The sequence below is a fragment of the Natrix helvetica genome (genome assembly GCF_964273705.1).
Source record: "Natrix helvetica genome assembly, chromosome: 2".
Lineage (NCBI taxonomy): Eukaryota > Metazoa > Chordata > Lepidosauria > Squamata > Natricidae > Natrix > Natrix helvetica.
In genome coordinates, this window is record NC_138552.1 from 72922037 (window position 1) to 72937841 (window position 15805).

The following is a 15805-nucleotide window of genomic DNA, read 5'->3' on the forward strand; positions in this document are numbered from 1 at the left end:
CAATATGTATTAATTGTATGCAAAGAGTCTTTAAGGACTCTGAGTAATAATACACCAGACATTTTAGCTTTAGCTTTACAAAGATTGTTGTAATGGTTGACAGTGGGTATGCATAAAAGTATTTCAGATAATATATTTTATTTGCCACATTTCCCCTACTTCTGAATAGGATACATTGTGTCTCAGAATCCCTCACAATCATAAAAATGTACACAAGAGAAAACATATAAAATGTGGTGTTCCTTTGCAGTGAAGCACAGCCCAAACCAAAGTCTTGCAAAATGAACATTCATTGTATAGAGAAAGGAGGAAAAACAACGAGGAAAAATAGACCTAGGCACAGCCACTTAGCAAATACACTGACTCATAATAGTACACTGAACTCCATTGAAGGGACATGGCACTATAAGGTAGGAGGCAATGCAAGGCCAGACGTAAGGGGGGCATATGATGGCATTTATGTACACTTGTTCAGGCTCACTTGAGCTTTTTTTCCCCTATGAAAAGCACTCATTTAAAAAGCAATTTGTGCCTTTTGTTCTTTTAGTGATTTGTTAGCACAGGATATGCTGCCTTTCCAATGATTATTCTGCTATGTTTCAATTGGAAATTTAAAAATAGTTTCAAATGTTTTTCTAGAATCTATATCCATAGATTCGTGGAATTATAAATACAGTACATAGGTTATGCATTTATTTTCAGCTGAAAAGGTCAAGAGTGTCTCCATGTCATTAACATCTTTGAGATTCCTGCTACTTAAATGCATTTTGTTGCGGTGTCTTACAATGTACGGGCAAGCAGCGCAGAAGAATATGACTTTAAATTACAGCTCTTTATCCAAAGAATACTTCAAGGAAAAAAAAACATGTTTTACCATGTTCTATAAACTCCAATACAGAAGTTACTGGATATTATGTCAGTGTGGTACCATGTCTTATAAAGGACTATGATGAAGATAAAAATGTGGTAAATTATTTGACACAAGAGTTTATGAAACTAGAATAATTCAGGATATGGGTTTTTCTCATCATACTACTTTAACATTCATTTAGATTAGTGGTTCTCAACCTTCCCAATGCCACGACCCTTTAATACATTCCCACATGTGGTGGTGACCCCCAACCATAAAATTGGTGTCTCCGTTCCTAAGACCATCGAAAATATGTGTTTTCCGATGGTCTTAGGTGATCCATGTGAAAGGGTCGTTCGACCCCCCCAAAGGGGTTCTGACCCACAGACTGAGAACCACTGATTTAGATAAAGCTGTTCCTACAATGGTAAATTTTCTGATACTGAAAGCAATGTTGGCTTTAGATTATTTTAAAGCATACTGTTGCTTTATTCCATGGGTGTCAAACTCGGTGGTGTTACGTTGCTGTCACATGGCGTATCGTTTTTTCACGGAGCTGAGATGGGCGTGGCCTGTGTGTGATACATCCAGCCCACGGGCCACCAGTTTGACACCCCTGTTTTATATCATAGAAGAGAAAGTCCATTATTTCTTTTCTTCCCCCCTTGGGGTGACTACTTGACCATACTAACAGCAATTGCACTGTATAAAAGATATTTATACAGAAAACTGGATTTTGCATATGGGTCTACCCGTGAGTAAGGGGGCCCTTGGTGTTCTTTGAGCTTGGTTTTTTTGCAGATATTTCATTATCCAAACTAGGTTAACATCACCAGTGCTGAATGTGAATAAGCTCTATATAACTCAGTGGGCTCTGAATAGAAGTGCATTGAATTATGCTGTTAAGTCACTTAACCTTGAAAAGTAAAATTAGCAAAGGTAGAAAGACTCGTGATTCTAATGGTTGAAAAATCACAATATTTGGCTCACACCAGGGTGTCATATGAGACAATTCCTGTTTTTCTAAGTCAGAAAAATAAGAGCCTGGCATGACATCCTGAACACAGAATCTGAGAGATAATGCTCTTCCTGTACCAGTGTCAAGCCTGGATATTTATTCTCTGAAAGCAAGGAGGATCATTTGCTCCATTGTTGACTACCCTTATCGAGACAAACAACTAAAAGGCTGCCTCAGCTCCTTGCATTCCCCTTATTTCATATATACATGCTGTCATCAAGGAGGTAAGCATTAAAATACTTTATTCTACAATGTACTTTAAATTTAAGTCTATTTAAATCATGCTGTCTGATTTTCACAATTACCAGAATATATATGATTCTGGTAATTCAGAATTCCAACTAGTTTTTATAAAGTCATTTTGGCTCAGAGGCTGCTTCTAACATTGCCAGCTGTTTGTATTCTTGTGACTTTCCCTGGGTATTCTTTTTTCTTCATGTACGTAACCTTATGTGCCGTTAAAAATATTTTCAGAGGAACAATACTGCTCATAGAACATAACTGTACTTAACTACCTGCTGAGCCTAGATTTCCCTCTTAACATATCCTGAGATGTTTTTTCAGGAGGCAACGGGACTTTCTTGTTTTTTCTTTGGAGACATTTTGCTTCTCATCCAAGAAGCTTCTTCAGCTCTCTGTTGCCTCCTGAAAAAGCACATTTGGGATGACTGAGAATCTCTATAGACATCCTCTAATTTTTGATAGCTCTAATTTAACAAACAAACCATATATGATTTAAGGGTACATATTATATGATACATTGAATGTGGAAATATATTGAAATATGTTTTAAAAGCTCACAGCTGTCTGAAATGCAGCATTCCCGTCCACTATATAATAGGCTAATGCATTTTCTATTTCACTGTTAAAGAACAACTCTTTGTTTTGTTGTATCTATAAGTGTATTATTATAAAATTTATTATGACCTCAATTCAAACTGACATTTTTTTATATGCTGTTAAGGAAAAATGCCTCTTTTGTACTGCTGCTTGTTGAAAGGAGAATAATACATCTGTCTAAATGTAACATAATTAGGCTAAATAATTCACATTATTTAGAATTATGAATATCATTTCAAAGGAAAATAGATTTTTGGAAAATATATGCTGATTATTGATATGTTTTTCTGCTCAGCATCAATGTGGAACATCAAGAGCAAACAAAATGTTGACAAATGACAAAGGATAAATTGGTTTTTTTCATCCTTGATCATATATGCTCATTCCCTTTAATTAACAAGATAACCCATATTATTTCTTCATTTCAGTTATTGGGGTAGTGCATGGGTTTCCACCAACTTCACCCACTCATGGTCTTTAGGCATTGTTCAGGTAGATCGACTTATGACTGTTTTCAGGAAAAAACAACTCTGATCAAGTCAAGGCTACAACTTCATGTTTCCAAGAATCATTTGATTTCTGTCCTCCAGAAAGTAGGCATGCACAAGTAGTGCTTTGTTACACCAAAGGCTGTGTTTTAAATTTTTCAGAGTCTGTATGGGGATTTTACCTTAGAATGCTTATCAAGGAGTCCTAGGACAGCAACTGATCCTGTTTGGGTAAGTCATTCTACACTGTAAATTAGAAAAGGAAAAGCCAATTCTATCCGTAACGCTGGCAAACAATGATCTGAGGCAGCAGGGGACCGAAGGGTGTCTTGGGCTCATGAACTGAGCTAACATGGAGCCTTCCATTCACATGAGGCTATTCTATGACCAGTCCTCAAGAGACTTAAGTATGTAATACTGGCAAAGTGTATAGAGCTGTTACACAATATGCAATATGTGCATTAAACTAAATAATTCATAAAGGAATAACTCAGAAAATAAATGAAAAATATATTTTATAGGGTGGTTGCCCCCCTAAAAATATTAGCACTAGAATAGAAGGAACAGAACACTAGTCTAACACAGGTCTATTCAGTTGTAAAAATATTTTTACTTTTGCAATTGAAGTCCTTGATTTAAAACTACTTTAAAAACCTGATTATGAACTTAACAACTTGCATTAATTCCTGTGGAGCCATTCACTATTGCAGGGCTGGGATAGTTAGGAGATAAAATGATTTCATGGGTGTCCCTAACACAGAGAAGTCCTGGATTCTGGGTGTGATGTTGGCCAAGATCTGACAACCTCTTCTTTGTTGCAGTTTCTCTGTAGAAACTCAGGAAAACCACTTCAGTTTGGTGGCAGTTCCTCCATTTGACAACTCGAGGTGATTGAGGGGGTCATGCGCTTCCAGGGGCAACAACCGCAAAAAGGGCAGGAAAAATGACCGGTAGCGCATGACAAGGTTATCTTTCCATTTTCCTGAGCCCAGTTGTGGGAGGAAAGGCCCGCGTCTGTGGCCTACTGAACTCTTGTCCTAACCGAAAATTTCATAACAACTAGCAGTCTCCCCCATCTGTCAAGATGAAGGGACAATAGCAGTCCTGCTAATGGGCTCCTTGTCCTTGCGTAAACTCCAATTGCTTCATGTACAAATCCAAGGAGCAAGTGGCATTCGAGGAATAAACCCTTCTTTCGGGTAGTGAGGAAATATTTTGCAAAACGGGCTCGCTTTCTCCCGGGGGGGGGGAGAAACAAAAATAATTAGTAGAAGATCGGTACGTCTTTTGTTAACTGGAGTAGATTCAACATTAGACCGCACACTCTGGAAGGCGACAGTCACAATCGTGAGCGCATTGGCTTGCAAGTAAGCCAAGTTTTAAATTCAATAAAACTCTTTGCTTCTGATTCAATCGGGCAACGGAGTCAGTTTAATTTCAATTTATTTTCAGCTACTGCGTTCCCGCCCGGCCGCTTCCAACCTAAGGAGCCCCGTAACTCGGGGATTGATGAGAAAACCGACGGCGGTATTGTAGGCGGACTTCATGCGTCCATTGTGCCTGGCCGCTGCCCAGAAAGGCGTCAGGTGTTGTTTGGCTAAAAGCAAGATTGCCTTCCGATCTTTAATAACGCCATCGCCTCAGCAGCAAGCCGCTGCAAAAGACACTGCGTTGTTCAAAAGCCCGGCAAATCTAGTTTGGCCAGAGACGAAGGAGCAGCAGCAGCAGAAACAACAATGCGCGTGGGCGGCGGGGCAAAAGCCGGCCGTGCCTTTTGCTTTGGTTAAGGATTTCCGAATCGGCCGTGCTTCCTTCGCGCTCGTTGCAATGCCGCTGAAATACGCCGAGCGCTTCCGAGTTGGAAACTCGAGCGGTCGGAGTGGGAGTGGGTGGGCATGTTAAAAGTCGTTCCCGAAGCCCACCGCGATTCCCCTCGTGCAAATAATCGCGCGCTACCCACGGCGGCTCCTTTTCAGGGCCCTGCCGGAGAAGGGGCGCCAAACCTCCCCGGGCGCCGCTCTCCTCTGTTCCTTCTCCTCCCGCCCCCCCAACAGCCGGGGTGGGACCTCGCGGAAGGCTCCACCCCGCCAAACTGAGGGGAAGAAAGGAAGGTTGGTAGAGTCCCGCCGGGGAGACGCGGGCAAATGCTGTTGGGGGCGGTGGGGAGAGGACGAAGGAGGCGCTTGCAGCCGACTGGGCGGAGCGGCCGCTGCGTCGGGCAGGGCTGTTTCCCCGCCAGCGGGGCGCGAAGGGCTTCGGTGCCATTGGGAGAAGAAGCGGCTACGGTGCACGACGCACAGTGAGAGAGAGAGAGAGCACCATGCCTCAGCCACCTCCGCCCTGAGCTCTGTCCCACCGTCTCTTCCTCCTCCCCCGCTTCCTCCCGCCGTCCTCGAGGCCCCGGTAAGTGCCGTCTTCCTCCTTCCCGCCTGCGGGGCGCAGTAGGCAGGCGCTTTCCCTCCGGGATCTTTTGGAAAGGAGCCGCGCGCCCCGCATTCCTGGCCAGCGCTTCAGGACTCCCTCCCCCCCCACACACCCACTGGACTTCCCGCTCTGCCTCCTTCCCCCTCCGGCTCTTTCTGTCTTCCCCGGGATCTTTTTTGTTGTTCTTCGCTCGCTGCCTGCCTCTCGCCCTCCTCGGCTGCAGAGGCGCCTGCTTGGTATCCCGCGAGCTTTCTTTCAAATGCAGAGCAGCTGCCCCTGCCTCCTTGCAAACCCCGAAGGAAGCAAATAAAAAAAAGTTGCTCCAGCCCCCAAAGAATGGGGCCACCTTCTCTCTCTTTTCGCTGAAGACCAAAATATGCCCGTTGTAACCATGAACTGTACAGGTAGTCCTCGACTTAAAACAGTTCATTTGATGACCGTTCACAGTTACAACGGCACTGGGAAAAAAGGGATTGATGACCGTTTTTCACAGGTACGACCTTTCCCAGCATCACCATGATTGTGTGATCAAAATTCAGATGCTTGACAACTGGTTCCGATTTATGACCAGCGCAGTGTCCCAAGATCATGTGATCCACTTTTGCGACCAACTGACAAGCAGAGTCAATGGGGAAGCCAGGTTCACTTAACAACCGGGTTACCTAACTTATCAACTGCAGTGATTCACTTAACAACTGAGGCGAGAAAGGTCATAAAATAAGGCAAAATTAACTTAAAAGCGTCTTGCTTAACCAAAATGTTGGGCCCAATTATCATAAGTTGACTATGTGTACTTCTCTCCCAGGACAGTTTTGTTAAGCTAACCCCTCAACAGTCCTCCCAATTCTCTTTGAATGCCCTTCTGCAGCCTTTTCACCCCATTTTCTAGTTGGTGGTTGGTGACTGTCTTCTTAAAAGCAGCTGTTCCTACTGCTTAGCTGAGCGGAAAATATTTTAGAAATCACTTTTTAAAAAAAACGTGGATCAGAAATGCGAACCCAGTTCTTCATCCGCTTTTCTTTTCTTTAGAAATTCGCCACCTCAGTTAGGAACTTTTTGTGGTCTACAGCTTCCACATTCCTTACCAGTGGCTTACCTCAGGCAGCTGTGGCCACTAGTTGATTGATGGTGTGCCATCAAGCCTGTATCAGCTCTTGGCAACACTTAGATTTTCTCCATGATGATGTGTGTCTCTAACTTGACCTTTCAGATCTTCCAGTGGTGCAGCTATCATCACTGAAACTGATGATTTTTTCGCCCAGCTGCCTATCCCAGTATAGGGAAACGCTAGACATGCCCTTTAAACTTAAAGTTTAAAACTTAACCTGAAACTTAAACTTTTGTTGGTTTTTCATCCAAAGATAATCAGGTCAGGTTTTTGTACTCCTGGAAGATCAGTTAAGCGCTCCCACCTAATGGGGCTAATTGAATAATGCTGGCTTATAAAACCTTGAAATTCTATGTATATATTTGGTTGCTGAACTCAAGAAGGATATTGCAAATATGAGAAGAGTGCTGAAATTGGCAACCAAAATGATTAGAAAATTAAAATATGTAGACTAAAATTGGCAGCTTTTACCTGAGAGGGGAAACAGATACCGTATGGAAAGCGTGGAAAGAATTCTTTGTCTCCTCTCAATGTTAAATCTTAGTGTCATCTACTATGAGATTCAAGATGAATCATAGAAAGTTCTTCTTTTAAATCTGTCACAATTAATTTCACCAGCTTAGATGGTTTTAAAAGGTCTACCCAAATTCATGGAGGATTAACTTCTGGCCTTGATTCTTGTAACTTGTGTCTTTCACACGTGTAACTCTATCTTGTCTATATCAGGATTGTATAGACCAGGGGTTCCCAATCTTGGCAACTTTAACTTGACATGTGGAGTTCAACTCCCAGAATTCTCCAGCCAGGTATGCTGATTGGGAACATCTGGTATAGACTATTGCTAATGGTAATTCCACTTGCCATTGATTATTGACTGTACACAATGGGGTTGATGGAACTTGTAATCCAACATCAGAAGAATCCCAGGCTGATCCTGGATTGGACTCAGTAATTTCTCAAGGATCCCTAGGAAAGGGACTCAACATTGACACACACAAACACAACAAAAGGAACTCAACTCAACACACACAAACACAACATATTTTGTTGTTTCTGTCAGAATGGGAGGCTTTCCAGTGAAAAGCTACAGAGGAGAAAAAATACTATTTGTTGGCACAACATACATACACAAACACACACATACACATGTTCTCTGTATTGTAGTCAGTCCATCTATTAAACATGATATCCTGTTCAAGACTGACAAATGGGATGTGGTCCACAGATTTGTCCCCTCAATGACTTATCACAGGGCCAAAATTGCCAGCACTCCTTTAGCTCTGCCACCTACTTTCCAGGAAAGAATTGCTATGGAGCACTTGGAAATCACTGACCTGGCAGCATTTAGAAGATCCCCAAATAGAGTGCCTCGAAACAAGCTCGTGCTCGATGTTAGCTGCCCTACACTCTTGGTTTTAGGAAAAGTGGAAGATAACAAAAAACAATGCATTTTCTAGCATCCTTTTGGGAAAAGCAAGAGAATGGCCAAGGAGAGAACTGTTCAAAATTCTATTAAACTGTATGTATATATGCACAGAACTGAATTGTATGAAATACAGAATTGTATCCAACAGACAGTGAAGTTGTGTATTAATAATTTCATATGATAGTTCTAATGAGTCAAAAAGCTACGTCTTTTAAAAGACATCTTGAATTCTTTAATGGAAAGTATTACATTCCTTACCTGTGCCAAGATGGTGTGTGGGTACTTCTGGCATGTGCATTCTTGCTGAAACAAAATGGAAAATCTCCGTTTAGTGAGTTCCTAGCCAAAACTAAGTAAGAATACTCAGTATAATGAAATTAGACAAAAGGAAAACTTATTCTTACAGCCTTGGAGATGTTCGCCTCGTGGGAGTTCAAGCTTTAGATATTAGCTCCTATCTAGTTTTAATAGTTAGCATGCTCAGTCAATTATAAAAGATAATACTGGCAGTTACAATGTAGAAATGAGTTTTACAGTGATAATGTACTCTGCTGGCATTAACTCTGACAATATAAAGCTGATTAGTACAAACACTGTGGGTGAAGGCATAATTAAGACCCTAGCCAGGGGCTAGTTTAAAAAGTATCTTTATTTGCACTCAACATATGGCATAGTAGGTTGCAAAGTTTAATTGATTAATTAAAACTTAAAAGGGCTCCTTAATTCTTGAAACAATACATTTTTAATACAGTGCTTTAAACATTTACAGCCAGCTGATGTTGTCTGAACAAGGATTCTCTTTGGAAAGGAAGAAATTTCTGTTCCTCTTAAAGAATACAGTATTGATTATGGGTAATCCTCAACTTATGAGCACAATTGGAGCCAGAATTTCTGTTGCTAAGCAAGGCAGTTGTTAAGTGAATCACATTCAATTTACAACCTTTTTGCCGAGGTTGTTAAGTGAATCACTGCAGTTCTTAAACTAATCATGTAATCTAAGTGAATCTGGCTTTCCCTTCCTGTTGCCTACCATATACTGATGCAAATTAGTAAAATGGAAAGGCCAACACATCTAGAAAGCACAAGCTTGGGCAAGGTTGGTCTAGTACAGGGGTCAGCAACCCGCGGTTTTGGACCACATGTGACTCTCATTCCTCTGCTACGGCTCCCTATCGCTCAAAATATGTGTCACAACCGCCAATGTGTGATACCTGCCGGCACGCGATTTATTGAGCTATTCGACCCCTGGTAGGCCAACCATCGATCAATCCAAGAAAAGTTTCAGAAGAAAACAGAACATTTAATTCAACTACATATGCTAGTTCTGTGGCCACTCAGGAAATAGTCAGGCACGGGAAAGGTTTTGTGGCTCCCGGTGTTTTCTGTGGGAAACAGGTCCAAATGGCTCTGAGTGTTTTAAGGTTGCTGACCCCTGGTCTAGTAGATTTGCAAATGCACCTGAAAATTTAAAATCAGATAAAATCAAGGGAGCTATTTACTTCTTTCATTGTGCAGCAGAATGTGTTAATTATTTAACACATTCAAATTTATCTGCTTTACTTTTAAAACCATCATTAAGGCTGATGATATCAAGACTGAAAGAATAGTAATACTTTAAGTTGCATTGTCATATATGATTAGCATAGCTCAAGAAAAATGTACACTGTTGATACAAGTAAGATAATTAGAATCTTATTTTTTTATGGCTTGGACATGTAGGAAAGAAAAATTCAGTAAACTGGTTGATATAGGCAAATCATTTACATATTCTGATATTTATTCATGAGGTGGGTCAAGATACCTTCTTAGATTAGCAGTGCAAGTGAAAGAAATTTACATATAAAAATTGTGATTTCATTTACTAGACTTCTGACCTTCACTGACTAAAATGATTGTGTGTATACAAATGATTGTGTGTATACACATACACACAATCATAATCCATATTTATTATAATCTTTTCTCATATCCCAAAGCCAATTTTATAAGCATATTTAATTATTCCAATTTTGAGCATAATTGAATATTTCTTGAATTATTTTTGTATGCCTAGATTTAAAAACTCTACAATGTCCTAAAAGCATATCCCAATAGTGTGTCATATTGTATTACTGAATACAATGATTGAAGTCCTTTAAATGTTGGTTAAATTTCCAAGCATGTTTCCTCAAACTTACGTGCTTATTTGCTTGACAAATCCCTGTATAAAAATAAATTGCGGTCAAGCTCGACTTAAATTGGGAAATTGGTTTCAGGTTTTTTTGGTATATTATGCAAAAGATGGGCCTCCTTTCATTGTAAGTAATTTTTCTTTAAAAAATCATTCATGTATCCATTCTTCTGTCTTTGTATTATGTTTGGGGCTGCTGGAATAATCCTTTTTATTCTTATTCTAGTGATTGTATAACATGCACACCGTTGGTCCCAGGGGAAGTTCTCCTTCCTTCCTTCAGGCACAGAATGGAAGCAGCTATAAGTCTGGTTATGTCCCAGGAAGAGTTGTGCCACTTCGTCCTCCACCACCTCCAAATAATCAAGCTTCAGCCAAATTTTCCTGTGCAAGACAGGAAGCTCGTGCCACAGTAGCCTCTTCGGGAGATCCACAACGCTGTCAAGCAGAAGCAAGCAGAAAGAATAGGCACAAAAATACGTTTATTTGCTTTGCCATGTCCAGCTTTTCATTTTTTATTGCACTTGGAATTATTTTGGGCATAGCATCAAAGTATGCTCCTGATGGTAAGTTTCAGTAAGTCGTGCTCTTTATTGTATATTGCTACTGACTGGGCGGGAGACCCCCTCTATGTTGCTGTTAACATAATAAGACTATGCAGATTTTAAGTGTAGTGATTTTTATCTATGATAATTAAAGCACAAATAATTATCCTAAATTTGGAAAATAGCCATTTTTAATGATAACAGTACTTTAATAGATCTCATTTCTCGGACATGAAAAATCACAGAAGATACTGTAGTTGGTATAAGAGTTGGTTAGTGTGCATATAGTTCTGAAGTTGGTTTTTGGTCTGTTTTCTGAAAATACATTAGATGCAGTCTCATCAACAGATAAAATCTCTCCGAAATACAAAACTGCATTTTATACTGTACATCATATTTGCCACAAAAGCACAAGAAATAATATGATCACCTTTTTTCCCCAAAGCCGCTTAATTAAAGAGTGGAACTCAAGACAGCCTCAGAAGCGCCACCAAAAGTGGTGGCCGAATTATGTCATTAAATAATTGGGAAGATAACTTATATTTAATACAATTAATGTTAATTAGATTATAATGTAAATTAAATTTAATTTCCATGCTTCTGTAACCTGGACTTGACATGTTTTGTACCCGACTTTTTTTATAAAGGCCAAATGCCATTGGATATCTCGAGTGTAGGAGTGACTCTGATACTCGGGTTTTTCTTAAATGTTAATACACGTATCCATATCCATAGGTATATAAAAATGCTTTCACATACAGGTGAAACTCAAAAAATTAGAATATGTGCAAAAGTTCATTTATTTCAGTAATGCAACTTAAAAGGTGAAACTGATATATGAGGTAGACTCATTACATGCAAAGCAAGACAGTTCAAGCCGTGATTTGTCATAATTGTGATGATTATGGCTTACAGCTCATGAAAACCCCAAATCCACAATCTCAGAAAATTAGAATATTGTGAAAAGGTTCTAGGCTCAGTGTCCCACTCTAATCAGCTAATTAAGCCATAACACCTGCAAAGGGTTCCTGAGCTTTTAAATGGTTTCTCAGTCTGGTTCAGTAGGAATCACAATCATGGGAAAGACTGCTGACCTGACAGTTGTGCAGAAAACCATCATTGACACCCTCCATAGGGAGGGAAAGCCTCCAAAGGTAATTTGTAAAAGAAGTTGGATGTTCCCAAAGTGCTGTATCAAAGCACATTAATTGAAAGTTATGTGGAAGGGAAAAGTGTGGAAGAAAAAGATGCACAAGCAGCAGGGATGACTGCAGCCTGGAGAGGATTGTCAGGAAAAGGCCATTCAAAAGTGTTGGGGACTTTCACAAGGAGTGGACTGAGGCTGGAGTCAGTGCATAGCCAACACACACAGACGGATCCTGGACATGGGCTTCAAATGTCGTATTCCTCTTGTCAAGCCGCTCCTGAACAACAAACAACGTCAGAAGCGTCTTACCTGGGCTAAAGAAAAACAGACCTGGTCTGTTGCTCAGTGATCCAAAGTCCTCTTTTCTGATGAGAGCAACTTTTGCATCTCATTTGGAAACCAAGGACCCAGAGTATGGAGGAAGAATGGAGAGCCACACACTGCAAGATGCTTGAAGTCCGGTGTGAAGTTTACACAGTCTGTGTTGATTTGGGGAGCCATGTCATCTGCTGGTGTTGGTCTACTGTGCTTTATTAAGTCCAGGGTCAATGTAGCAATCTACCAGGAGATTTTGGAGCACTTAATGCTTCCTTCTGCAGACGAGCTTTATGGGGATGCTGATTTCATTTTCCAGCAGGACTTAGCACCTACCCATACTGCCAAAAGCACCAAAACCTGGTTCAATGACCGTGGGATTACTGTGCTTGATCGGCCAGCAAACTTGCCTGACGTGAACCCCATAGAGAATCTATGGGGCATTGCCAAGAGAAAGATGAGAGACACGAGACCGAACAATGCAGAAGAGCTGAAGGCTGCTATTGAAGCATCCTGGTCTTCCATAACACCTCAGCAGTGCCATGGGCTGATAGCTTCCATGCCACGCCACATTGAGGCAGTAATTGCTGCAAAAGGGGCCCAAACCAAGTACTGAGTACATATGCATGCTTATACTTTTCAGAGGTATCATATTGTTCTATGTACAATCCTTGTTGTATTGATTGCATGTAATATTCTAATTTTCTGAGATTATGGATTTTGGGTTTTCATGAGCTGTAAGCCATAATCCTCACAATTATGACAAATCACGGCTTGAACTATTTTGCTTTGCATGTAATGAGTCTATCTCATATATTAGTTTCACCTTTTAAGTTGCATTACTGAAATAAATGAACTTTTGCACGATATTCTAATTTTTTGAGTTTCACCTGTATACACATATATACATTTGAAAAGTAAAGGCTGTTAATTTCAAATTAATCTTATCTGTCAGGCAGTGTAGGAGCTCTTTGGAAGTGTGGGAGTGCAATGTGCAGCTGTCTACGATTCATTAAAGCAGCCATATCTCTTTGCAGGATTGCATGGCTGCTATAGGGAGGCCTCCACATTCTGGGTAAACCACAGTGTTTGTTTTGAGGGTTAGCTTAATCTGTAAACTCTGTATTTACTTAGTTGTTTGAAGATTGGTGACCTAACATACCAGGTGATTTGCATCTTAAGAGCTTAGTATTACGTGGGAACCAAGCCACTGTGGCCTTACTCAGTCAACTTTTCGTTTTTTAAAAACATGTTTTTAAAATGTTCATACTGAGATTCAACATGCCTGTAGAAATGAAATGCCTCTGCATTTTCAAATGCACTCTGAAAGCTCAAATGTATTCTGATCAGCATGACTAAAGCATATCAATATCTTGCAACCTACCCCAAAATGTAGCAAGCCATATCGACGTATCTTTCAACTAAGTTTTCTGTGCTGATGGGTTGCCTTGGTTTGGTTTGCTGCTTGAAAAGCCCATTCTGGGGTTTTTTTTAGTGTCTTTCAAAAAGTAAAAGGAATAACTGGCTAGTTTGATAAATGCTTAGAATCTATATGATGGCTCTTTAGCCCTCTTTTTTTAGAAACTTTGGAGTCAACTTTGGAATGGACTCAAAACCCTATTTTGATTTGTAAACTTAAAGGGTGCAATGATGTCTGTATTATGCACTTGTGCACAGTGGATGCAATCCTTGTTACAGTTTGCTGCTAAGATTCATTTGAAGTTTTCCCTTTTACATTTTAGCTGCAAAGGAAAGAGTTACAGTACATTGCTGAGTAAGGATGTACCCATGATTAGTAGAGATTCCTTTGTTTTGCCTGCTACTAAGCAATGGAAAGTCTACCAGGAAAGGATTTTTTTGGGGTTTTCCAGGTGGAGATTCTTTCCTGGCCAGCAGCTAACAATTCTTTGTATAATGTTCCATTCTGCCAGGCAAAATTTGCAACACTTTTGGGATCTATGACTAGCCTATCGATGAGAACTATTTGTGGGGGGGACAAGACATGATAGCTGTCTTTCAATACTTGAGTTGCTGTCACAAAGAAGTCGGTGTGACTTATTACCTAGAGCACCAGCAAGCAGGACAAGAAGTAATGGGTGGAAACTTGTCAAAGAGAAATACAACCTGGGGGACATTTTCTGACAATGAGAGCAACCAATCTTCAAGTGATTTTAGTATTGGTTAAATTTGTTTGTCTAGAAACATTTACTAACTGCTGAAGTTGTCAAAAAATGAAATTATTTTTAAAAGCAAATGAGTTATTTTATTTGCTGGTGAAAAAGTAAGAGAGGGCCTCTTTAATATTTTCCTCCCTAAAATAGAGGGGTCCTAAATTATTAGAATTGGTTCTAGAAAGAAAGCTTTGGGTACATACCTACTTCAGTAAGACTTTCTACTATCAGCACCTTCCCTAGTTGTTGACTTTGATCCTTATCATCCCCAGTCAGGCCTTCCCCTACTTTTAATGACAGTAGTCACATCCATTGGTGGTTATGGCAATTGTTGATGATTGAGAATTTAGTCCATCATGTCTGGAGAAGACAGATTTAGAATATAGTTTGATTTCAGTACATAACTTCTGACAAAGGGCACCTTACTTACCAGATAAAGTTTTGTGGAATATTCAAAAATTAATGGATTATAACATTAAAATATCCATTAGATCAGTATGAATTTGTTTTCAATTGTTGGCATTTTATTTTGATTTAAAAATTAACAGAGTAAGTGGTATATTATCACTGCTGTATTAATTTCCTGACTACTGTAGTGCTTTAATTGTAATTATTATCCCATTGTGTTACAGAGAACTGCCCAGATCAAAATCCCCGCCTTAAAAACTGGAATCCAGGACATGATAAAGAAAAGAGAATTGTTATCCAAAAAGGAGATCTCTTCCGTCTGAATGTGGATGCCACGGTGCATTCCATAGTTATACAGGATGGAGGTAGGCAAAGCAGTTCATAATGCTAAACTGAATGGCATGAGGGCAAGGTTTTATTTATTTATTTATGCATTAGCTGTAGTTACTTGCTGAATAGACTAGGCATCTGGGGAAAAAATCTGCATTGTGCATTAAAAGTTGATAGAAGTATAGTTCCCAGCCATCTTTCTTTACTCTGTTAGTGACCCCCAACCTTTTAGGCACCAGGGTCGGGTTCCGTGGAGAGAGGTTTTTCCGTGGATTGAAGGGGGCATGATTTTGCATGCTGCTAGCATCCCACGGATGGGGCTTCACTTGTTTGCGTGCCCAGGTTCTAGCATGCCAGATACCGGTCCACAGAACACGGGTTGGGGACCCCTGCTCTAGGCAATCACTTTAAATGCAGTTTTCTCCACCTTCATTTTTTTTTCAAGAAAACTGGCCTTTTATGATCAGGTGGCTAAAGCCATGCTCTTAATTTCTTTTACCAAAAATATAACCTCTTTACCCTAGCTTTAGGTCTGAATTTGGCAATCGTGTATCTAGTTAATGTA

The 15805-nt window shown here is 40.2% G+C and overlaps 1 protein-coding gene across 4 annotated transcripts in view; it reads left to right on the forward strand.

Annotated features, from left to right (window-relative positions):
* The first annotated feature begins 1961 nt into the window (after window positions 1-1961).
* CEMIP2 (cell migration inducing hyaluronidase 2) overlaps window positions 1962-15805 on the forward strand; it is a 63591-nt gene continuing 49747 nt past the window's right edge. Inside the window, exons 1-4 of one of the 4 annotated variants that reach the window (XM_081942211.1) lie at window positions 2034-2092; window positions 3359-3427; window positions 10551-10890; window positions 15135-15275. In XM_081942211.1, coding sequence (XP_081798337.1) covers window positions 10563-10890; window positions 15135-15275 — 469 coding nt within the window. In that variant the 5' untranslated portion in view covers window positions 2034-2092; window positions 3359-3427; window positions 10551-10562. Of the gene's footprint in view, window positions 2093-3358; window positions 3428-5137; window positions 5308-5333; window positions 5600-10550; window positions 10891-15134; window positions 15276-15805 lie in introns of those variants that run through there. The other 3 variants (XM_081942210.1, XM_081942212.1, XM_081942209.1) reach the window with 3 other exon arrangements.